General features: G+C 47.2%; 1 protein-coding gene across 1 annotated transcript in view; it reads left to right on the top strand.

Moving 5' to 3' along the window:
- The window catches only part of LOC144735787 (syntaxin-binding protein 5-like), a 195,665-nt gene that overhangs the window by 138,465 nt on the left and 34,388 nt on the right, over positions 1–22,812 (top strand). The window contains exon 23 of the mRNA XM_078618309.1: positions 17,384–17,434. Coding sequence (XP_078474435.1) covers positions 17,384–17,434 — 51 coding nt within the window. The remainder of the gene's footprint in view (positions 1–17,383; positions 17,435–22,812) is intronic.

Genomic DNA, 22,812 nt, shown 5'->3' with positions numbered 1-22,812 from the left:
GCACCTGCACGTGACGATATGACCCATAGGGTAACGAATTATACACTATGTAACACAATTTTTGTTCCTGCGTAGTAAGTGTTATTTCCTAATTGCTTATGCCTAAAAAGAATAGAAAATGGATATTATTCCCCACAAACTTTACTTTTGCGACCAGGACAATTATATTTTGAAATTGACCTATTTTCAATGAGAGAACGTGAGAATTTGTGTCTTTTCGTTTGCATAACATCAGAAAAAACAACATATGAATAAAAATGTACGTGGATTTATACTAAAGTAATACAAAATGAGTACAAAAGATTTAGAAGTGAGTGGTTTTTCGAGATTTACGATTATACTGAAAATCACTTTCACGAATCAGCCCCCAAATGTAGTCTCCCATAATTTCCTCGTTATATTGTCCTTGGTAGCAGCGTTCAAAGTCCAGTATATCCTGGTGGGAGCGCTCGCCTTGCTCCTCCGAGTACACTCCCATGTTCTCCTTAAATTTATCAAGATGAGCATCAAGGATATGGACTTTGAGGCACATCCTACAGCCCATTATGCCGTAGTTCTTCACTAGAGTCTCAACATGGTTTTAGACCTTGTGATTTCCCAGGAAGCCACGAACCACTGCGACAAAGCTGTCCCAAGCCGCTTTCTCCTTACTAGTGAGCTTCTTGAGGAATTCATTGCACTCCAGGATCTTCTTTATCTGTGGTCCGATGAAGACACCGGCTTTGACCTTTGCCTCTGACAGCTTAGGGAATAAGTCTTGAAGGTACTTGAAGGCTGCTGACTCCTTATCTACAGCTCTAACAAATTGTTTCATGAGGCCCAATTTGATGTATAGTGGTGGCATCAGCACCTTCCGGGGGTCCACCAGTGGCTCCCACTTGACGTTGTTCCTCTCCACAGAGAACTGAACTCGGTTCGCTGTGGCCAGTCCCGCCTATGGTAGTGCGCCTTGGTGTCCCTGCTGTGCGAAAGGCAAAGATAGCAGAGAAATTTGGTAAAACTGCCTTGGAGACCCATCAGGAATGCCACCATTTTGAAGTCTATGATGACCTCCTAGCCATACTCATCATACTTCAAGGCGTCCAGCAAGGTCTTGATGCTGTTGTAATCCTCTTTGAGGTGCACCGAGTGAGCCGGTGGAAGAGACGGGTACTTGTTACCATTATGGAGCAGCACGGCTTTGAGGCTCCTGGATGAGCTGTCAATGAAGAGGCGCCACTCATTCTGGTTACAGGCGATTCCGATTGATTCGAACAGACTGGTCACATTGTGGCAGAAGCAGAGCCCATCTTGACGGGTGAAGAAGCTGCAAAAGGTTGGTGACGCTTCCTCTGATCTGCGACTTGCACACTTTCATCCAGCTCGGCATTGGACTTGCTGATACCAATATCTCTGATCAAGTCGTTGAGGTCTTTTTGGTTGGGGTAGTATGGGGTTCTCTCCTCAGCTCCACCTCTGAAATTGTCATCTGGATCTACAACGTCTTCCTCACTCTCTGACTTGCTGCTCTCTTCTAAAGACGGCTGCTCTCTCTCCGGAGGAGTGGGTACGGGGAGCTCATGGCAGTGTGACACCGGGGCAATGGATGATAACAGGTGCATTCTTGCCAGTCCGACGTTTGGAAGGGTCCACCATGCAGAAGTAGCAGTTGCTTGAGTGGTCAGTGGGTTCCTGCCAAAATCTTGTTATAGCAAACTTCATGGCTCTCTTTTCCCCTCTGGACCATCCTACAAAAATACATTTATTTCGCCCATGAATCATGTGCAAGAGATTCTCCCAACACTTTTTCACGTATGATATATTTTTTTCAATAACATTGAAAATTGTAAAACATTTTAAAATAAAAAAACTTTTACAATTTTAAAATTGTTAACAGATTTTATAACATGAAACTCCGAGCAAAAATTGTCCATCTGACTTTTCATAGTTTTTGTTGCATTGCTCGCAGGTGAAATGAGGTGCCCAGGGTTTGTCTTGATCCCCGACAGGCATGCCGAAATATGCCTTGTAGGCCTCACACATCTTAGCAGATGCTTCCACAGAGTACTTTATCCCTCTTGTCTTGATAAATTGGCCGCAGACATCGCAAATGCGTCTGCTGGATTCTTGCAGCCTTTTGATGCCATCTCAGAAAAATGCAGATATGTATCCACTTAGGCAGCTGGATCTAAATTGAACTGGTGGGCTTAAGGCCCCTGTATTTATACTACTATTTATATTACTGGAAAGTTCTAGAATGTTCGAGAAGTTACTCCTAGTTTACTCAGCACTGACTCTATCTGGAATGTTCTGAAAAATAGGTCAATTTCAAAATATCACTGTCCTAGTCAGAAAAGCAAAGTTTGTGGGGATTAATGGCCATTTTATGTACTTTTGAGGCACACAAAATTCGGAAATAACACTACCCAAGAACAAAAAAATAATACATTTGTTTCACAGCATTCATAATGGAGTGGATTATTAAATGTGCTTTTGTGTCCTGGTCACAAAAGCAAAGTTTGTAGGGAATAATAGCCATTTTCTGTACTTTTGAGGCATAAGCAATTGGAAAATAACACTTAGTACCCAGGAACAAAAATAAATGTTTTGTTACACGGTGTTAACAATCGCAGCAGTGGTCGTGCAAGCCTCGGGCTGAATTTTTGTTGTTGCAATAATTCCCTTCCAGTCGAGAGATCGGAGTCGAGTAGATAAATTTTGTTTTTCTGCATTGCAGTTTTACCACTTTGATGATGATTATTATCACCATCATCAATGCGACGAAACTATGAATTCAATTTGAAGTCTTTGCTTTTTCATTAAATATAATACAATGCGTTTTCTTCACGAGAAAATGTTTGGTCCGCTGTGTAAATTGCTTGATTAAATGTAATATTATTCCCGCTCACTGACTTCTGAACAAACTAATATATACACACACACACATACATATTTATCCCGCGGCTATTTCATTTCGAACATTCCCATTGCACTGCTGCTGCTTTCTTTTCGTGAGACTTAAAAGAAATTGAAAATACAGAGAGAACGATTATGTCACTGGTCAGGTGTTGTGCATGCGGTTTGACAAAACAGACGCATTGCTGTTACTACAGAAGTCTCCGAGCGGCCCTGCTCCCGTTAACAATGAGCTACACACAAATACAAAGATCCCCCGTGTAGACTTAACAGACACTCGGGTAAAATGCTGCGAGCGAGCACCTATAAAAGCCGGCACGACACACGAGGGGGTGGGTGGCCAGCACCACGCCTGGCCACCTTTGTCTCCCCAAGTGGCTGATGTTTCCACACCGCACCAGGTACCCATTGAAAGCCCAGGACTTGTTCAGACGATCGCCACTGGTGTTGATCTTGAGCGGGAATCGAAATCGGGTGGCCAGGTGTCCTAGCGCTGTCATCTAACCACCGCACACACACACACTGACACGAGGCTCGCCGAACAGCATTAGTCATCGTATTGTTTGATTGATAGGATAGAAGAAGATTTATACAAAGTGACTCAGGGCGATGAGTCATGTTTCTCATGCTCCTCAGTGTTGCATTTCTTTTTATCTTTCCTTGAGTAAAGTGGCCAATTAAAGCTGAAGACGGTCGGCCCTGCAAACCGTTGGCGGGGATTAAACTAATGATTTCTAATTGCTCATTAGCCTCAATCTCTAACCCGTACCTTTGTATGCGCGCCTTTTTGTTGTTTTGAAGAAAGCCACCTTCTGTCACAGCTACTCGATATCACGCTGTTAGACTGTTTTAACCCCCCCCCAAGAAAACCGCATGAACGAACACAGCTGTCGTGAGAGTCGTGGATGATGAAAAGGGAGCCGCTTGTGTTGCGATCGAAACGTCGTGGGTTTTTTGCTTTCTTTATTTTCAATGTATTATTTTTAGGTTTTAACTTTTAAATTAAATTTTTGTAATGTTATTTTTATTTTCTATCTACGTGACTTTACCGAGAGAGAACCAAGGATATGGGAGCCCAGCAGGTAGACGTGGGGGTGCCTCTGCAGGGTGCACGTGCTCATCATCGGCCGCGCCTGTGCGGTTTTTACGGATTTTGCAAACTGGCCCATTGCCCCCCGTTGCTGACGGATATTTTCCAAAATACTGCACAGACGGACTGAAATTAATTTCTACACGTACGAGCATTTCCCACCCCCCTCTCCGATGTAATTCTGTAAGTGACGCAGACTTTGTGCTGCGATCCATTGCCCGACCAAGGCAGAAATTTTGTTTTAACTCCACAACAAAGTTGACACAGGGCGGCAGGGTAAACATACACCAGGATGGGGTCATTTACACATCGATATATTTGTGAATGACACCCAAGTGTCCCAGATTTCTCATTTTCCCAATGGCCGTTTAATACGTGGCAGCGACTAAACTCCAATTAAAAACCCACCCATCTCTAAGCTCGTGGTAATTGGTTGCGCAATTAATGGGCAGTTACACATCGGTGTATTGGCAAAAATCGCTGGCCTTTTGTTAAGCTCCGTGTCTGTGATGAGCTCACCCGCTATTAAACGCCCGCACAGTTCCAGTTAAATGACGCACGGTGAACGCACGGTTAACGCACGCACTCTCTCTGAACGGGGTATTTCCTCCTCATTTGCCGCTCATTTATCCTGTTAATGGAGATGGTGCCACCACGGTCTGGGCCGACTTGAGGAAGCTGTTCCTTTAGAGGTCCCTGTGCCACACTGTGGATTAATTGAACGCAATATGAAATGGTTACAAGATAAACAAGTGGGTAGTAATACACCTTGCCGTATCCGTAATGGAACATTAAAAAATAGAAACATTCTTTACACGCGCGCCATCAGCCACCACGGCTTTCTGGGAGTAAGTTTTTTTTCCAGCGGCATTGTTCTAATAAATAAAACACTCCTGAACGTAAATCGCTCCCAGAAGGCCGTGTGGCCAATGGCGTGTGTGAAATTAAATATCCCTTTGCGTGTTTTTTTTTCTTTTTTCGTGGAGTAAAAGATACGTGAAGGAGACGCAAGCGATTATTCTTCTTCGTCTATTATTCTGCCTCATATGGCAAGGAATTAAGGCTGCGACGCATGGACATTCGATGGCTTTCCCTCTCACGAAATCCATCACGATGCATAGCAAACTGTGGGTACGGTAGACGTACAACGTCGGTACAACGTCACGTATCCAGCTGACACTTATCCGCCCCGACTAATTTGTGGCGCACGCTCCCAGTGCGCAGTGCGGTGTCCGCGCGTAGCATCACCGTCATTCTCTAGAGATGTTCACAAGTGCCACCCTTTTCACTGGCAGCCACACGTTCTCAATCCTCCGTACATTCGCTCTCTTTCAAACCTCGGGAAGGTTTTGTGTCGTGTTTAAAGCGGCTTACTCTTTAAATTTGCAAAGTTACTTACTTGTGTGCGGTGTAAGTGTCACTTTATTCTGATGTTCACATATCCGACTTTTCACACATCTGCCTTTACCTCCGTCCTCAACGCTACGGATATTAGACACTGTACTGTACTGCCAAGTGCCCTGACCTCTTTATTGTCTTTTTTTCTCAAGTTAAAATGTCTTAACATTCTAAAATGCGCAATTGGGCCACACGCATCTTCACTGGCAGTTCACTTCCAGTGGTGGAAAGTCCTCATTCCCATGGCGAGGGGCAGATCATCCAAAAGGGTTACGCACAATTGACCACTCCCACCCAGTGAAGCTTATGCGTGGGGCAGCGATAGGGATTGCGACATCACAGGACCGTGAGAGATGGAGACGGCTTGGGGAGGCCTCCATCCAGCAGTGGATTGATCATGGCTGATCATCACAATTATGGTGGAGGTTATTTCACCAACCCCAGATGAATCGTGGTAGTGGTGATAATGATTATGTTGTTGTTTGCCGTCAATTAACCCTGGTCAGCATTTGAACTCAGACTCTCGCTGATGAGAGCCTCTGCCTGCTGCTAGATCAGGCCCGAGTTAAGTTCTGACGCGTATGCTCCTCAAACTTTCCCACGGTTGATTTTGTCTCGCCCATGACCGGGTGGGTTACGTTAATTATTGCAACGACACGTCATCTCACTCGTAAGTTGAAATGTCTGAATAAAAAACAAATCTTGACAATTTTTTTTAAAATCTTTTATTTGTTTCTGCATTTTCTGCGGCATGTTTCTTCCTTGATTCTTCATGCATGTTCAAGCGCTGTCTTGCTTTTCTCTTTGCCGCTACATTTTCCACAGTAGTGCGATCACGAAGATGGAGTTTTGTTTATTTAACAGGTACCTGCGCCCTGGTATACACTGCCCGTGTATACCATGCCCCGCTTGTTGGCGTGTGTTTGTATTTCTCACCGCGCAACAGAAAGTCACAAACTGGCTTCTCAGGAGACGAGCAGCAAGAGGTTCCAGGGGGCTGAAAATCTCTCCGCTTTGTTATTCTTCTTTCGTGAAAAAAAAAATCAACTTTTATCTGAAATTATAGAGCAGTCTGTGCCTTTCAGCCAGGTGCCATTCTCACGAGCGAATTAAATAAACGGATGGGGAGGAGACAGAAGGATGCAAAATTATGGACATTTTATTTTACTGTCACGCCTGGGCAACGAATGACATGATGATACATTTGGCGTGAACGTGGTTTTCCATTGGCAGATGTTGGTACGTAAGTGTTGTTGTACGTGACAGTCACGCTGGTCAGAGTCGGGTTTGGTGAAGGGAGTCACAGTTTGTCTCGCCTCTTGCTGACCACTCGCCTGGTGTGTGGCTGCCCCGATCCAGTGGAGCTGCCGAGGCTCACACGGGATATGGAGCTTCTCTGCCACATCAAGGCAGCGAGCCACTGACGAATGATAAAACAAAATATTATGTTTATTTTTTATTATATTTCAGATGCAAAAAACTGTGATGGGGGGAGGTGGGGGGGTACAGAAATTCCGCAGACAGAAGTCCCAAACGCTGTGCGCCTGAGTTTAGATGGGGGGGTGGGGGGGAGATTGGGCTCGTGCGTGTGTGTGTGTGGGCGTGTGTGTGTGCGTGTGTGCGTGTGTGCGTGTGTGCGTGTGTGCGTGCGTGTGTGCGTGTGTGCGTGCGTGTGCGCGTGTGTGTGTGCGTGTGTGCGCGTGTGTGCGCGTGTGTGTGTGTGCGCGTGTGCGTGCGTGCGTATGTGCGTGTGTTCGTGCGTGTGTGTGTGCGTGTGTGTGCGTGTGTGTGTGTGCGTGTATGTGTGTGCGTGTGTGCGCGTGTATGTGGGAATGTGAATGTGAAGGGGAAGAAGAACTTAAAGAAGGGAGTAGAGGGAGTGCGGGGGGGTGGAGGAGTTATGGATGAAGGAAAGAGAGGAGCACTTAGGAATGAATCGCTTACAAGCGCTACAGTGAACTTATCAACCTGTCGTAGTCTCGTAGGGCGCTAATTAACTCCAGACCATCCCTGTAGGAAGGGCGGGTAGGGGGCATTCCTTGCACCTCTCCCCGCCGACCTTCCGGAGTAGAAATGGGCAGGGTGTGGCCCCTTGCCTTCACGTTTGTGGCTTCAATGTTCTGTTCCCGCGAGGGCGTAGGGGGTGCCGTGCCATTGTTTCCATGAAGGGGGTCGAATGACTCCTTGATATATATGCAGGGTGCTTCAAACAAATGTTGAGACGTCTGAGAATTTGCAACAACACTACAATAAATGTGCCCTCTGGGCTCTGGAGACCACCTGGAGAAGATTCCAGGCACGCGTTGACAAGGATGACGAACAAGCGCAGACTCTTTGACTTTTTGAAGCTATCAACATACATTACTTATCATGTTACAGTGGATTATGCGTTCCTTTTCTATTAAAAACGATAGTCCCACATACGTGTTAACATTCATTTGAAGCACCTTGTATATATACCACATTTTAAAATCAATTTAAATAGCGCAACGATTTAAATGCTCACTCGTCCCGGTCGGTGCATCTCGGGGAGGAATGGGGTAGGCCCTGGCGTGTTGTTCGAGGTGCCGGTATTTTTGGCTTGCTGCTGCCCGAATGAATCGCGAAACGTGGCGGCCGAAAATTCACCGGAGACGTTTTTGGCAACTCGTTAGAATTTCGCGGAATATTTGCCCACGAGACTACGATACCATTGCAGTGTGGCTGCACACGCAAGCATGACGCTACACGTACACCTCCAATTAGCCATGACGCTATACCACACCTCCGATTTGCCCGGTTGGCTGCGTATGGCGTGAGAGAAATTCAACACACACACGCGCATACACACGCGCACAGCCCTTTTGTCAATCCGTTGCTGGATGAGGGCCTCTCCATGCCATGCGGCTCTGTGGGGGTCAGTTGACCGTCATCCGCCACCCTCGTTTGCCAGTGCGGGTCCGCTGCAGGTGGGAAGCGTGGACACGGGACCATAGAAGTACAGCACAGCGTATTGTGTTTCACTGCACTTTGCTACCCACAATGGACCACCGTGGCCCATCCCACGGTGGTCGCCCACCAAAGCACCGTCCATTCTCGGCGCTCAGCTTCTGAGATCCGATGGGATCGTGCAAATCTGAGAGATTTGATCATGGGCGATTCTATCTCCTTCCTGGAGATAGCAACAACTACAAGGGTTGGATCGAGCTTAGACATTCAGTGAAGGAGCATCATGGGATGCCTAGTGAACTCTCGCCATCTCACCGCCGGGAAGAAGTGAATATCGGGGTGGGGGGGGCGACCGTTCGCGATTATTTTTGTTGCGTGGAGAACGCCCTGGCACAGCTGCAGCGCAGATCGTCCCGTAATCATCGCCGCTCGTGCATCAGATGTGGGATATCCCGATGCGGTTGATGATCCGCCCACTGGCGCTGGATTGGCAATACATTCACGGAACCCCCTGCAGCTTCATCTCGGTCCCGCCTAAAATCCCAAGAAATTCCACTGAGTTCCAACGACTTAAAAAAATATAATAATGAAACATAATAATAAATCACGACGTTTCGTGACAGCTAAATTTACTGTGACGGTCCCACCTGAAGTCGGAGACTTGTGTTGCCTCCGAAACGTCGTGATTTATTATTATTTTATTTTATTATAATTTTTTACCTACGCGACTCATATAAGAATATGAATCCTCGCAGTCACGAAAGCTTCAAATCTAGAATTCCAACGACTAAATTGGTAAACGTAGAGGAGTTTACACAGGCGGTTCCTGAGAAGCCAGTTTCTTTCTTTTTGAACCACCCCCATTACTATTCCATCCATCTACTGATTATTATTTTTTGAACTTACGAATCAGGGCGCGATAAAAAAAAACGCCGCACTGCGCGGCACCGCGCCGAACCGTCGGCCCCGGTGCCGCGCGACTCCTATCAGGCGCCGCGGTCCTCGCTGCCGTCACCCACCGCTCGCTCGTGTCCTGACGGGCAGGGCGATGGCGGTGGCTGCCGAGTGTCTTCTGTTGTCGCGTAATGAAATGTGCGTGTCGCCCCGTGAGAGATTTTACCCCAGATCCTCCGCGCCCCCCCCCCCTGCACCCCCCCACCCCTAAGCAATGGAAGGGGTCAAAGGGCACGCGTGCGGTGCTACTGCGATTCGTGGCACATGCGCAAAGCCGCGCCTGACTTGTGAATGGACACGTTGATCTTCTTTCGCACGTTGTGTAGCCAACCGTGCTAATCGGAGGAGAAGATCTCTTGTAAGCCGGATTTGTGCATTGCCAGTGAAACATATATTTATAATATATATAGATCATACAGCTATTACAAGTAATACATCTATTTTCAATTAGGTTATGTAATACATAAATGTTCTACGCGGGTCGCATATTCATGCAATATTATGCTAATCAGGAAATTAATTAAGCATGAGGATTTTAAATATTTAGCATAAATGCTCAGGGCACATTTTGTATGCTGAAACACAACTCTTAATTACTGTAATTGGTTAGTTTAATTATGCATGATGCTTACCATTTTGTTCATATTTTCTTTGTAAAGAACGATGGGTTGGAATGCTGACACCTTCTCACTTTGGATTAAAACTCATTGTAAGTGGAAATTTTAGTTTGTAAAAAAATAAATCGCAACAAATATCCTGTACACAGCACGTTACATGATCCAGAAAGAATATGAATTACGACGATAAGAGTCTATTTATTTTTATTTGTTTCTCTAATAGCTTCACCAATTCGGAGAGGTGCGTCGTTATTCAACTTCGCGATGCAACATTGCCTTGATTTGGTACACGGCTGCCATCCAGGTAACCAGCTTTGACTGCTCATAAATCGTCGAATGAAGAAGAATACCAAATGCGTGGGTTATCTCTCCTTCCGCCCTCACTTCCTTCTTGACTGAGAACAATTGCGATGCTCATTGAAGGCAAGATGATGGTTCCCACACGATGGACAGATCCTTCTGGAAGCCTTCCATTTTAACAAATGGGATGCCACACAGATAGGAATGTGCAACTCACCGAGACTAGAGACTACACAAATTCTGGCAGAACCCCGTGGACATAGCAGTGGCAGAGTGATTACCACACTGCACTAAGCACCAAATGATCTCAGTATCCAAACGGTCTGAGTACGATTCTGGCTATACCCAACATCAGTGGCGACTGATACCTGAACCGGTCCTTGGGGTCTCTCTAACCTCGAGCAATCTGAGTCCACCCCCCCAAGCCTTCCCTGGAAGTGGCAGCAAGAGCTCTGAAGCTGAATGTTCTGTTGGGAAAGCAAGAACATCTACGCACGGGTTTCCAAAGTACCCGCGTGTCTCCTGGAACACCTGCGGGGTGGCGTTTTTATTCCCCTGGGGGTCTATCCCGGCCCCATGAGCGATCAGGTGGTTGGCAAGCGAATTGTGCTCAAGAAGAAGGGCGATTGCCCAACATTTTTACTATTTATATATTTGTTTACTTTTAAGACCACAGTCAGGTTAATCCTCTTCATCCCCTACGGGACATGAGGCCACAATGAGTTCCCTCCACTTCTTCCTGTCCTTGGCAACACGTTGAGCCCTCGCCCCGAGAGAGGTTGATCGCTGCCAGCTCCTCCTTCGCGGTCTTGCGGAAGGAGGCCTCGGGTCTCCCAGGGCTTCCTTTTGCCCGGTGGTGTCCATCGTTGGGCAGTTTTGTGGTATATGGTCCTGGTCCATGCTGAGAACGTGTCCGGGACATCTTGAGTCGCTGTCTCTCGATGTCTCGGGTGACGTTAGGCCACAGTGTTGTTGACCCAAAAGGTGTTGAGCCGGTGGTCAGGTGCCTCTCGGAGTTGACCACTAATATCTACTTACGAATATCCTTGGAATATCGGAAGAGCTCGCACGTAATCTGTACCGGCCTGTAATCATCTGTGGGGGGGGCCTTGCTGTGTTCACCGTCGCTAAATCATCGCCGCGCAAATTCCCGGTCATCCTCGCAGCAACAGCAGCAGCAGCGACTTTTGGATAGCCATCGAGAAAAAAACGGTCACTGGCATCACGCAGCACTTTCAAATGCACTTCTGCGGCCGTCTGGAACGCTCTTCCTTCCGGAATCAGAAACCCACTGAGAGTTACACACTTTTCAATCATAAAGATTGACCAACTCACTTCTTTAGAACTGCTTTTTGCGTTTAGTTTGTTGTTCTTCCCTCCGCAGCTCCAATTTAGCACAAATTGCTACATATAATTTGAAAGAAGTTCAACATATGTACATACATCGCCAGTGGCGCAGCTATCGAGTGTGCAGGCAGTGCAACTGCACTGAGGACCCACGGGCTAGAGGAACCGAGGTCCCAGGCTACCGACTACTATGCGGGCGTCATCCACGAGTGAGGACCCTACAATCCTCGTCGGACGCGAAAGATCGCTCGAAGCTCGGAGCTCCATAGGTGCCCTACTCCATTTGCCTCTCTTCACCCCAGCAGCCTTAAGAGCCAAGTGCCGCACCCCCCCCTCCCTCCCCCCGACTAGCCGGCGTCCGTTGTTGCCGCTGCGGTTTTGCCCATTGTTGGCATCTTCGACGTGAGCTTGGAGTCGCCCAGCGACCACGGCGTGGTTCCTTCCTGGCCTCGAGCAAAGTCAGCCAGCTCGCATGCCCCCCCCACCGTCTGTTAGCTCAGCGACAATCCCCGGGGGCAGGACACGCGCGGGCGGCGGGGCCCTGGGAATTCCCACTTAGCCTCCACCGTGGCTGCTGTTCCGCACGGTGGAGCGGCGATTGGGTGCGCAGGCGATGCAACTGCACCGAGTGTCCCCCACTGACCGGAGTGGCCCAGGCGCTGGGCTACAACGTTCGGGAGGAGGAAATGAAACTAAAACTGCTAACTATATTTAATTCATTTTATTTTCACCGGGCATGTGCCCACAGAAGCTGTGGAGCTCTTTTTGAGAAGTGACCTGGCCACCATCTAATGATGGCTTATCATCATGTGGAAATGTGTAGCAGCCAAACACTCGAAACGCATGTCGATTCTAAATGTGGAGGGAAAAAAACGGAGGACCCGGAGAAAAATCCACGCGACCACAGGGAGAACACGCAAACTCCAAATATACAGCAGGCGTCAGGGTCGGGATTGAACCCACGACCTCCTCTATACCAGGCGAGGGAGTCAACATCTTGCACCAGGGCCCACACCAACCACACTACGCCGCTGGCCACCATAAACATGGAGAGGGCCGATGTCTCGCTGGCAGAAAATAGGATCATCGCCTCCTCCTGGAGCTCTCTGCTGTACAAGAAGGACCTTGCCTGCCCTGGTATGCAACTGCATACCCAGACGTTTTGAGTGTCTGGGTGGGCGTCAGATAGGCCAAACATGTTTCTCAGTTCGACTGGGTTCTTGGCCTATCGTCAGAACGGCTCAGAAATATTTGAATGAAGTTCAGCTCGACACCGGTACCAGATCTCGGTCAACAAATCAACTCCGGCTGGCACCCGGACACCGTAAAAGCCAATTCCTGGAGTGTGCCAATTCCCGGACAGGTGGCAACCCTGACGGTGGGATGACCGAGCACCCAGCCGTGGCCTCGCCCGGCTTGATTGCACCCCCGTGGAGACTTTGCTAATCGTCCATCCTCAGGAGGCGGCCCTCACCAGCAAGACGTCGAGTTCTATTGGCTGGGCATGAATAGCCACTCACAAGGGAGGCGCTTTAATGAAGGTGGCAGATGCCCTTTTGTTTAAGGACCCACCTCACCGCCCCCCTCTCGTGCACCGTGCCGGCTATCGGAGGCAGGCGGTAGCTACCGGCGCTCGCCCCAATAGTCTATGCGGGCTGCGTTGGGGACGTTTTGTCTTTGCGAGCGCGAGTGTGTCAGTACGTGCGTACGCGTGTGGTTTATCCACTCCCTTTCATCAAACGAAAGAAAGTTTTTTTTTTATTAATTTGTTATAAATGCTGTTTTTGGATGCGTGCAAGTGGAAGCCAAATATTCGTGGAGCTGACAGTTCGTTTGGTGCAGAGGGACAACGCAACGCTTGGGTACACATATGCGTTACATAACAAGCACTATTAGTCGCCACATCAACAATTACGCATAATTTGTTGAGAACAAACATTTCCCCAGAATTTTACTTTGAAAATAAAGTTAATGACATGGCTTGTTCTTAATTGCGTTCAGATCGACTTAAGTTTTCCATTGACATTGCCTCTTGTAATCTCGTAAGGACGCGATGCAAGCTCCTTGCATAAAACACAAGCAAAAAGGATAAAGATCCCCCGTATAGCCTTAGCAGACTGTTGGGGCAAGTGCTGTTAGCAAGTAACACCTATGAAGGCCGGAATGGTATGCGAGGGGGTGGTGGCCAGCACCACGCCCGGCCGCCTTTGTCTCCCTAGTGGCGATGTAAACACAATACACCGCGTGCTCATTTGAAGCCGAGTCGACCTAGGGGAGGCCCAGGACCGGTTCAAATAATCATCACCGGTGTTGGCCGTGAGCGGGAATCGAACTCGGGTTGCCGGGTTCGTAGCGTAGCGCTAACCGCTGCACCACCGCTCCCCCACATAAAACCCAAACACACACACACTCACCAGGGCCCTTTGGTTTACCCCGGCCCTGGAAATGTCGACCAGGTGGGACACACACTCTCTCTCTCTCTTCGGAGCAAACTTCCCCCTCCACATGAAGCGGTCACCTTCGCTCACGAAGTTTCGGCTCCTCGCTCAGAACTCACACTTATTGTTACCTCGAGGTCACCCCACGACCGCGTCATCTCCCCCTCCTCATGACCACCACCGCTACTGGTCCCTCTTCGTATTCTCATTGCATGGCTGTCACTCGTCAACCACATTCATTCAATGCGTTCGTCATTCACTGTCGTCAATTTCGCTTCCACCGAACTCGCGCATCACAGATGTGCCCCCCCCCCCCCCCCCCACATTGCTACCTCTCGTCTACCTCACTCGCCTCTTCTCTGCCACTCCATTCGCACGTTCCTCTAGTGCCGTTGTTAATTCTTCCTAAAGATATCAATTCCGTTAAGAAATCCCTCCTCCTTGCATCTCTGCTTTTTTTTATGAATTCAGTTTTTCCGTCCCTACCCCCCTACGCCGCAGCTCCGATTAGCGCGGTTCGCTACGAACGTACGGTGCGTAAGAAGTTCAACATACTTGCAAGGCAAAGATCCCCCAACGTAGCCTTCACGGACTGTTCAATGTACGTACGTGCATTGCCGGGTTCCGCCAATGATCAGCCCCGACCTAGATGGCGTCATTGCAGTGTGATCGCTGGCCCGTGTTTTGGTCGACAGCCACATCTCTGAAGTGAATGTAATTTTTTTAATGGATATATATTTTAAAACCTCCCAAACTTAATTAATTCATAACAATGGTTAAGACGTATTCAAGGTGAACGTTGCAACCGAAGTTACAGGTAGCCCGATACATCAAGCTGTGTGTCACCCACTTATTTGATAACCCCCCCCCCACCCTGATTAAATAGGGATGTAATTTTGTGATCAAGCTCCCGGTCGCATTTGTTGAAACTCAAAGAGAATTTGGCGATAGACTCGCTCTCGGCGAAATTGGCTCGCGATAAACATTTCCCCACCGGTTTTACCGTGACCCAGTAAGTGCCCTTTAAAATGTTTGATCGCGAATGTGATTAACTTCGCTGGGCCATCTAACGAGTGAAATCCCAAAGGAAATAATGTTCGTGTCGGATTGCGCGGATGAAAGAGGGCTTTTGATGTCTCATTACAAGCTCGGCGTTTTGTAACGCCGAAAAAAAATGGGAATGAACGCACGGACACCATCGGAGCGATGTTTGTGGGTGAACGGAGCTCGCGTACAAGCAGTGAGATGGATTTTTGTCCGCGATTTAGGCTTCACGTCTCCAATCGCGTAACTGCCGAGTGTGTGCAGGCAGTGCAACTGCACAGGGGGTCCCACAGCCCCTGGGAGAGGCCCAGACACAGAGCGAAGAGGAGGGAGGCCCCATTGGAGTGGTGCCATTATTTTTATTGGGTGCAATTGCGAACAGCCATATCAGACATGAGTACATCAAATTCGGCATAATAATTTGTTCACTGCAGCTCCAAGCCTCAGTAGTCCTACATAAGCGTGTGGTGGCATGAGGATATGTCCATGTGCTGCTGGGCATTTGAAGGCCTGAAGACCAGATTCAGTGATTTCGCCGACCAAGTGTTCAGGGAGCCAACCACGCCACCGACATTTATGGTGGAGGATACCGATTCTTTGGTGGGATGCTGCCACGATGTCATGGATTTGCAATTCGGAGGTCGCTGGTTTGGTTCGATCTTCCGGCTTTGGAGGTTGAAAACAATTGCGCAAGGTTCTCAGATCTCCCCCCCCGCCCGCCCGCCACTGCCTCTGTTCAGCCAGCATCTCTATGGGTTACAGCGCCACGTGTGCTGTGGGGTAAAGCGTGGGCACTCCCTGCCTGTTCCAAGCACCGTCTGTCCAGCGTTCCTCTCTCTCTCTGCAAGAGGGGTGAATCACAGAGGTGGTCAGCCTCCGTCGCCATCGCCAATGCACAATCATCGCGGGCATCAGCCGCGGGGGCTGCAACGAACACTCGATGCCACGAATATAACCATTGTTTTGTTTGTTTTGTAAATTTTTTGTCAAATGTCCGTCTTCGTTCAAAAAATGTGCTGTGTGTGTGTGTTTGCGCACAGCTCTAAATTGCCCCGCGCGTGTCTGCTTATAACACTGGCGGCTGCTGCTAAATGTTCAATTTACGCACCGATTGTCCAGTGATTGCCCCCCCCCCACGTCTCTCTCTCCCGGCCTCGTGTTGCATGCTGTAACGAGGCGTGATGTCGTGTCGCTGTTTGTCCGTCCGCCCCTTTGTTCCCAGCTCGGCTTGCCGTCCTGTCGAGCGCACGGGCGCTCCGTCCCTCTGCGTTTTTGCCGTTTCGTTTCCGCTCCAAGTTGTTATGAATGTTGTTATTGTTGTTGTTTACGGTAAAGCCTCTCAAAGCCGGACTGATTGGGAGCGAGAGATTGTTTCCGCTTTGTGGGTGGGGTAACTGCGACACTGCAATGATTCAGGCAATGAATTAATCAAGTAACGAATCACTTAATTTATAATTACTTAATTAATTGTAAACTCCTACGTCGGATAATTTGGGAGGGACGTTCCGTTTATGGGGGATATCCGCGACACTGCAATTAATTCATAAGTAACCAATCAATACATTGATTTGTTAATTAATTGTTGTAAACTACTCAGTCGTTTGTCTGACGATACAAGTTCACTAAACAATTTCATAACATGCAAAAATAAAAAATCTCCATTGTGCAGTTTAACGCGAGTCGATGTTACCGTGAAACAGACGTTTGCCGCTCCCATCGGGTGCGGAAGGTTGCAGAGCTATGCCTCTGATGGGAGCGAGGCATGCGATTGTACCGATTTGCGGGATAAATGTAAAGTAGATGTTGATTGAAAATTCCGAGAAAGAGAAGAGAGGAAATGCACAGGCCTCGCTGATGAGCGCAGCATCCAATTGTACAACTTTACTGAAAATAAAAGAAAAGAAATGAAAACAACTAAATAAAATCACGACGTTTTGGAGGCAACACAAGCTTTCGGAAGCTTGTGTTATTTAATTAAATGTTTTACCTACGTGACATTACTGAAAAAAACAAAGAGTATGAATCCTTAACTTTACTGAAGTTCCATACGACAGATAAGGGCAGTCTCCTACGACTTGCCCCTCGATAAGTGCACGGACAGTTGCACCCGTTGGAACTCTTTTATTGTTTATTTTTTAAGTTTTTTTTTTTTCATTTTACTGCAGACTTGTGGCTTTTCTCGGGTCCGGCTTCGAGAGCTTTTCATGATTATTATTTTTTCAAGATAAATTGTCGCGTTTTTTTTTCTCCAAAAGATATATTATGATTGCTGTTATTTATAATCATGATTTCTGTCTCGGATTTTTTTTGTTCTCTTCGTCGTAATGTCTCGTCGACTGAATTTGTTTCCTGTGTTTTGTTTATTATTTCAGTTAAAAGACACCGGAAATTAAGTCTCCCAAGTGACCTTAAGACAAGCCTAGGTATGCATGCTGCTGCTGCTGCGTTGAGCTTTGTGCGATGCGCAAATCCACCTTGAATGGCTTGAACCCACGACGGCGCGCCCGCTCATGGCGACTGTTTTTGCGGCTCATTTACTGACCCTCTCTCAACAAGATCAAAGGTTTTGATCTTGTTTTGATCTTGTTTTGCCCATCGACTCATAACGCCATGCAACTTTCAACACGTAGGCCTTTCACGACCACTTTTCAATCATAACAATACAATTGGGTTAGATCGTGTCAATGGAAATGGTTTCGTAAACCCACCCCCCCTCCCCCCGCGGCACAGCCAATCAGTAAGGTGTGTCACGTGGAACAAGCGTGTGGGTTGTGCTCTCCAACACGCCGGTGTGGTGAAGCGGTAACTAATTGGCAGGTTTTGTTCCACGTGGCCAACCTATGAACTAAACTATTTGCTTTTATTTTACCAGGTAAGGTTCCACTGATCTATTGATCTTTTTTTCAGAAGCGACCTGGCCACCGCAAATGATAGCTGAACGAAGTGGCTGATCGCGTGGACATTTATAGCAGCCAGATACTCCAAACGCACGGTGATTCTAAATGTGGAGGGGAAAACCGGAGGACCCGGAGAAAAAACCACGCGACCACGGGTAGAGACAGAGAGAGAGACAGAGACACGCATATTCGAAATATACAACAGGCATAAGGGTCGGGATCGGACGCACGACCTCCCGTATACCAAGGGAGGCAACCTCACTGATTGTCCATGTCCGGGGGAGGTGGGTTTAGTACACATTTAAATTTACGCTATCTAACCCAAATACACTTTAACAAGAACCATAATGTCATGCTTCGGTCCACGGATGTCTAAATCTCTTGCCTAACGTTTTGTTTTTTCTTCCCCCCGCCCCCACCCCCACCATTGGAGTTACCATTGCTAGTGGCTCACATCGGAGTTACCATTTCTGGGGGCTCACATTGGAGTTGCCATTACTGGGGGCTCACATTGGAGTTACCATTGCTAGTGGCTCACATCGGAGTTACCATTTCTGGGGGCTCACATTGGAGTTGCCATTACTGGGGGCTCACATTGGAGTTACCATTACTGGGGACTCACATTGGAGTTACCATTTCTGGGAGCTCACATTGGAGTTACCATTACTGGGGGCTCACATTGGAGTTACCATTACTGGGGACTCACATCGGAGTTACCATTTCTGGGAGCTCACATTGGAGTTACCATTACTGGGGACTCACATTGGAGTTACCATTACTGGGGACTCACATCGGAGTTACCATTACTGGGGACTCACATTGGAGTTACCATTACTGGGGACTCACATTGGAGTTACCATTTCTGGGAGCTCACATTGGAGTTACCATTACTGGGGACTCACATTGGAGTTACCATTACTGGGGACTCACATTGGAGTTACCATTACTGGGGACTCACATTGGAGTTACCATTACTGGGGACTCACATTGAAGTTACCATTACTGGGGACTCACATTGGAGTTGCCATTACTGGGGACTCACATTGGAGTTACCATTACTGGGGACTCACATTGAAGTTACCATTACTGGGGACTCACATTGGAGTTGCCATTACTGGGGACTCACATTGAAGTTACCATTACTGGGGACTCACATTGAAGTTACCATTACTGGGGACTCACATTGGAGTTACCATTACTGGGGACTCACATTGGAGTTGCCATTACTGGGGGCTCACATTGGAGTTACCATTTCTGGGAGCTCACATTGGAGTTACCATTACTGGGGGCTCACATTGGAGTTACCATTACTGGGGGCTCACATTGGAGTTACCATTACTGGGGAATCACATTGGAGTTACCATTACTGGGGGCTCACATTGGAGTTACCATTACTGGGGGCTCACATTGGAGTTACCATTACTGGGGACTCACATCGGAGTTACCATTACTGGGGACTCACATCGGAGTTACCATTACTGGGGAATCACATCGGAGTTACCATTACTGGGGACTCACATTGGAGTTACCATTACTGGGGACTCACATTGGAGTTACCATTACTGGGGACTCACATTGGAGTTACCATTACTGGGGACTCACATCGGAGTTACCATTACTGGGGACTCACATTGGAGTTACCATTACTGGGGACTCACATTGGAGTTACCATTACTGGGGACTCACATCGGAGTTACCATTACTGGGGACTCACATCGGAGTTACCATTACTGGGGACTCACATTGGAGTTGCCATTACTGGGGACTCACATTGGAGTTGCCATTACTGGGGGCTCACATCACATTGCACCGACCTTTACATCATTATTCCAAAATACGCTACAGTTTGGGACAGCATTGCTGTGGAGGCGTGAGGTGTAGACAGTGTTTTTCCTCGGGGGCTTTGCATTATATATACGCACACACAGGGACAACATAGCCATGTATTTAAAATTGCGTTTTCATCCAGTTCATTTTGAGCATCAAAGCAGGCGGATTGACGTGCGCGACTTTAATTCGCGGACCTTACACGGTGGAATTTTAATATTTGAAGCCCACAGCAGTGCTGGCGTCTTGTAATGTATTTTTTATGGCGAGCGGATATACACATTATGCCTGAACGAGATCCATTGGTCCACGGTAAAGTTGTTTGAAAGTGCTTTAAATAACATTTTCCATTGAACCATGTCTGATCTGCATTTGAACTCGGATCATTTCCTTCCACACGACGCCACTAACCCATTTTTCTGACATGTATTTTCTTTTGTAACAGCGTGCTTTTTCCATAGCATCTCTAAAAAAAAAGGACATCGGTACACGGGCAGAGCTCCGCAAAGTCAAGCATTGTGCATCGTGGCCTCGTGCAATCAAATTGGGCATTTTTGCCAGCATCGCAATTGCACCAGTGCCATACCATTTCTGACCATGAAACCTGCCACGTGAACCGGTGGACACGTAGTGTCTCAAATTACAGGGAGAGGAGTGCATTGGCAGGGGGAGGGTTTTTTTTTTTGCAGAGGGTTCAATCAGAATTAGAATATGTATGCCTACTGGAGGAATCCGATGAGCCATTAAGGTCTTTTTCATAGAAGTCCAGTAGGGGCACGGGTCCAAACGTTACAACAACAAACGGAACAAAAAAAACGACAGGTGTGCACAGTATAGGAAAGGAACACAAATCACTTAAAAATATATATATATATAAAAATAAAACTAAACGATTTTTTTTATCTTATCAGGCAAGGCTCACTGGGCGTATTAGCTTCGTTTTCAGAAGCGACCTGGACGCAAATGATAGCTCAACGAAGTGGCTTATCACGTGAAAATGTGTAGCAGCAACATAATCGAATTCTAAATACTCTAAATGGAACGGCAACTCGTTGTTGGTTGTGGGCCAGGGGTGGAATTAATTGTGCCCCTTATGTTTCATTGTAACCCCTCGCTGGGGGTGATTTTTTTATTATTACTTATTTTTTACCTACGTGACTTTACCGAAAAAACATAAGAGTATGATTTTAAATAGCCAATTCTGTTTGATTTGATAATTTCAAAATCGTCAGAAAGTAAGCCACTTATTTTCCCAAATTATAAAATGTTTCTTTTTCTTTTTTACATCACACGTACGTTTTCACAGCCAATATAATGATTCGTAATACTATATTTTTAAAAGAAAATTATTTTTTGTCAATTTTTTTTTTATTTAATAGTATCTGTGTTTTTTTTCCTTCTCAAAGCAATTTATCCGCTAGGACGCCACACAAAACACCTCGTGAGAGACACTCTGAGCACACGTGAACAACGTCAACAACGCCAAGCTCATCGCACTAAAACCTCATCGTCTGCCTCTTGCGCTGGGTCAAACTAGGCGCGCGTGTGTGACCGGTCAATGCAATTACTCTCAGACGAGATAGCGTCCCGAAGAAGCGACTTGGATGTTGCACATTTTCTTGATCAAAACAAGACAACGTAATTGCTACTTGTTCACTCTAATAATAATTATCGAGCTTGTATGTCTGGTGCTTGCGAATGAATAACAAGTTCCACTCAAAGCCACGGTTATTAAAATTACGTTCCATACAGCCGCAGTTATTATCCACAACTGGTGATCAAAAGGGCACGTGACTTGGCAGAACGATTCGTGCCCGATGAAATTAAAATATGTTCCATTAAAATAATTATATTTTGCAGCCCTAGATTATGCCAGGTGTTTTTCTTTTTATTCAATCCGTATTTTAAATTATCTTGCAGTTTGTTAGAACTTAAAAAAATGGAGAGAATTCTGGAAAAAAATCTAGAGATTTTTCAAGGGTAAATTGACAAATAGCGTCGAGAAATTCGATTATCTAAGAATAAAAATCCATACTCAGCAGACCAATGCACTCCCTAGGTATTCTTTTCCCCACAGAGAATAAATAATGTGGAAAAAAAACCCAATGTAACAGTGACAGCAACCTTTGGATGGTCTATCCCCCCGCCATAGGAATGTGTAATTTCCACCACTGAAGGAGCAAAACAGAGTTTTTCTGGGTGGGCAATAATGCATCGGGACCTTGGAGGAGACCATGGAGAGAAATAACGAGCTTCAACAAGATCGCCCATCACATTTCCTTTCAGACGAAGGACCTTCCGCTGCCTTTATCTCTCTAACTAAAGCAGCTCAGGCCTCACGTAAACCACGTGACTTCCATGATGGCCACAACTCGCCTTTGAATCCCCTCCCCTTTTCTCCGCCCACTCTGAAAAACAGACGCCGCTCCGTGCAGCTCATTTTTGCCTGCTTCTCCCTTATTTCTCTCTCGCTTCCCTCCTCTTTCATCCTCACCCCCGTCCCTCGTCCTCCCTGACATCTAGACCCGGTCATTACTTCTCCCATGCCTGCCCTGCGCACCTTCTCTGCTCCATTTTTCCCATTCCCTTCCCACCCTGTAATCCCTTCTCTTTCCCGCTCCTTTTTTACTTTGCACGTGTACGAAATCCTTTGGCTCTCGTTCCCTTCCCGTGGTGTGTGCCACAGGTCAACGGGTTTAAACTCATTTAAGTACTCACATCGGATAGAATGGTGGAGTGGACGACGCAGCGTTTTGCCGTGGCCCTATTAACCCCACCGCCTGAGTTCGATTTTCGGCCATGTTAGCGATATCTACGCTGGGCCTGAACTGGTCACTTGGGATTGTACCTCGCAGAGCAATCGTAGCCCTCCAACTGCAAATGAGACTTTCCTGTGTTGGTCTCTAGAGTTCTCATCTGGTTAATGAAAATAAACCTGAAACTTGAAATTTGGTGTTGCACCCCCCCCCCCACCCTACCCCTTCCCCCCTTCCTCTTCACCAACCCACACTGACCGGCTTGGTGAAGTATGGTCAAACATCCCCCATAACCTACACGGCATGATGAGGCCTTCATCC

The sequence above is a fragment of the Lampetra planeri genome, chromosome 57, assembly GCF_965212315.1.
Source record: "Lampetra planeri chromosome 57, kcLamPlan1.2.h2, whole genome shotgun sequence".
Taxonomy (NCBI): Eukaryota; Metazoa; Chordata; class Hyperoartia; order Petromyzontiformes; family Petromyzontidae; genus Lampetra; species Lampetra planeri.
The sequence above is the reverse complement of the archived record's forward strand: the minus strand, read 5'-3'. Positions and strand labels throughout refer to the sequence as shown.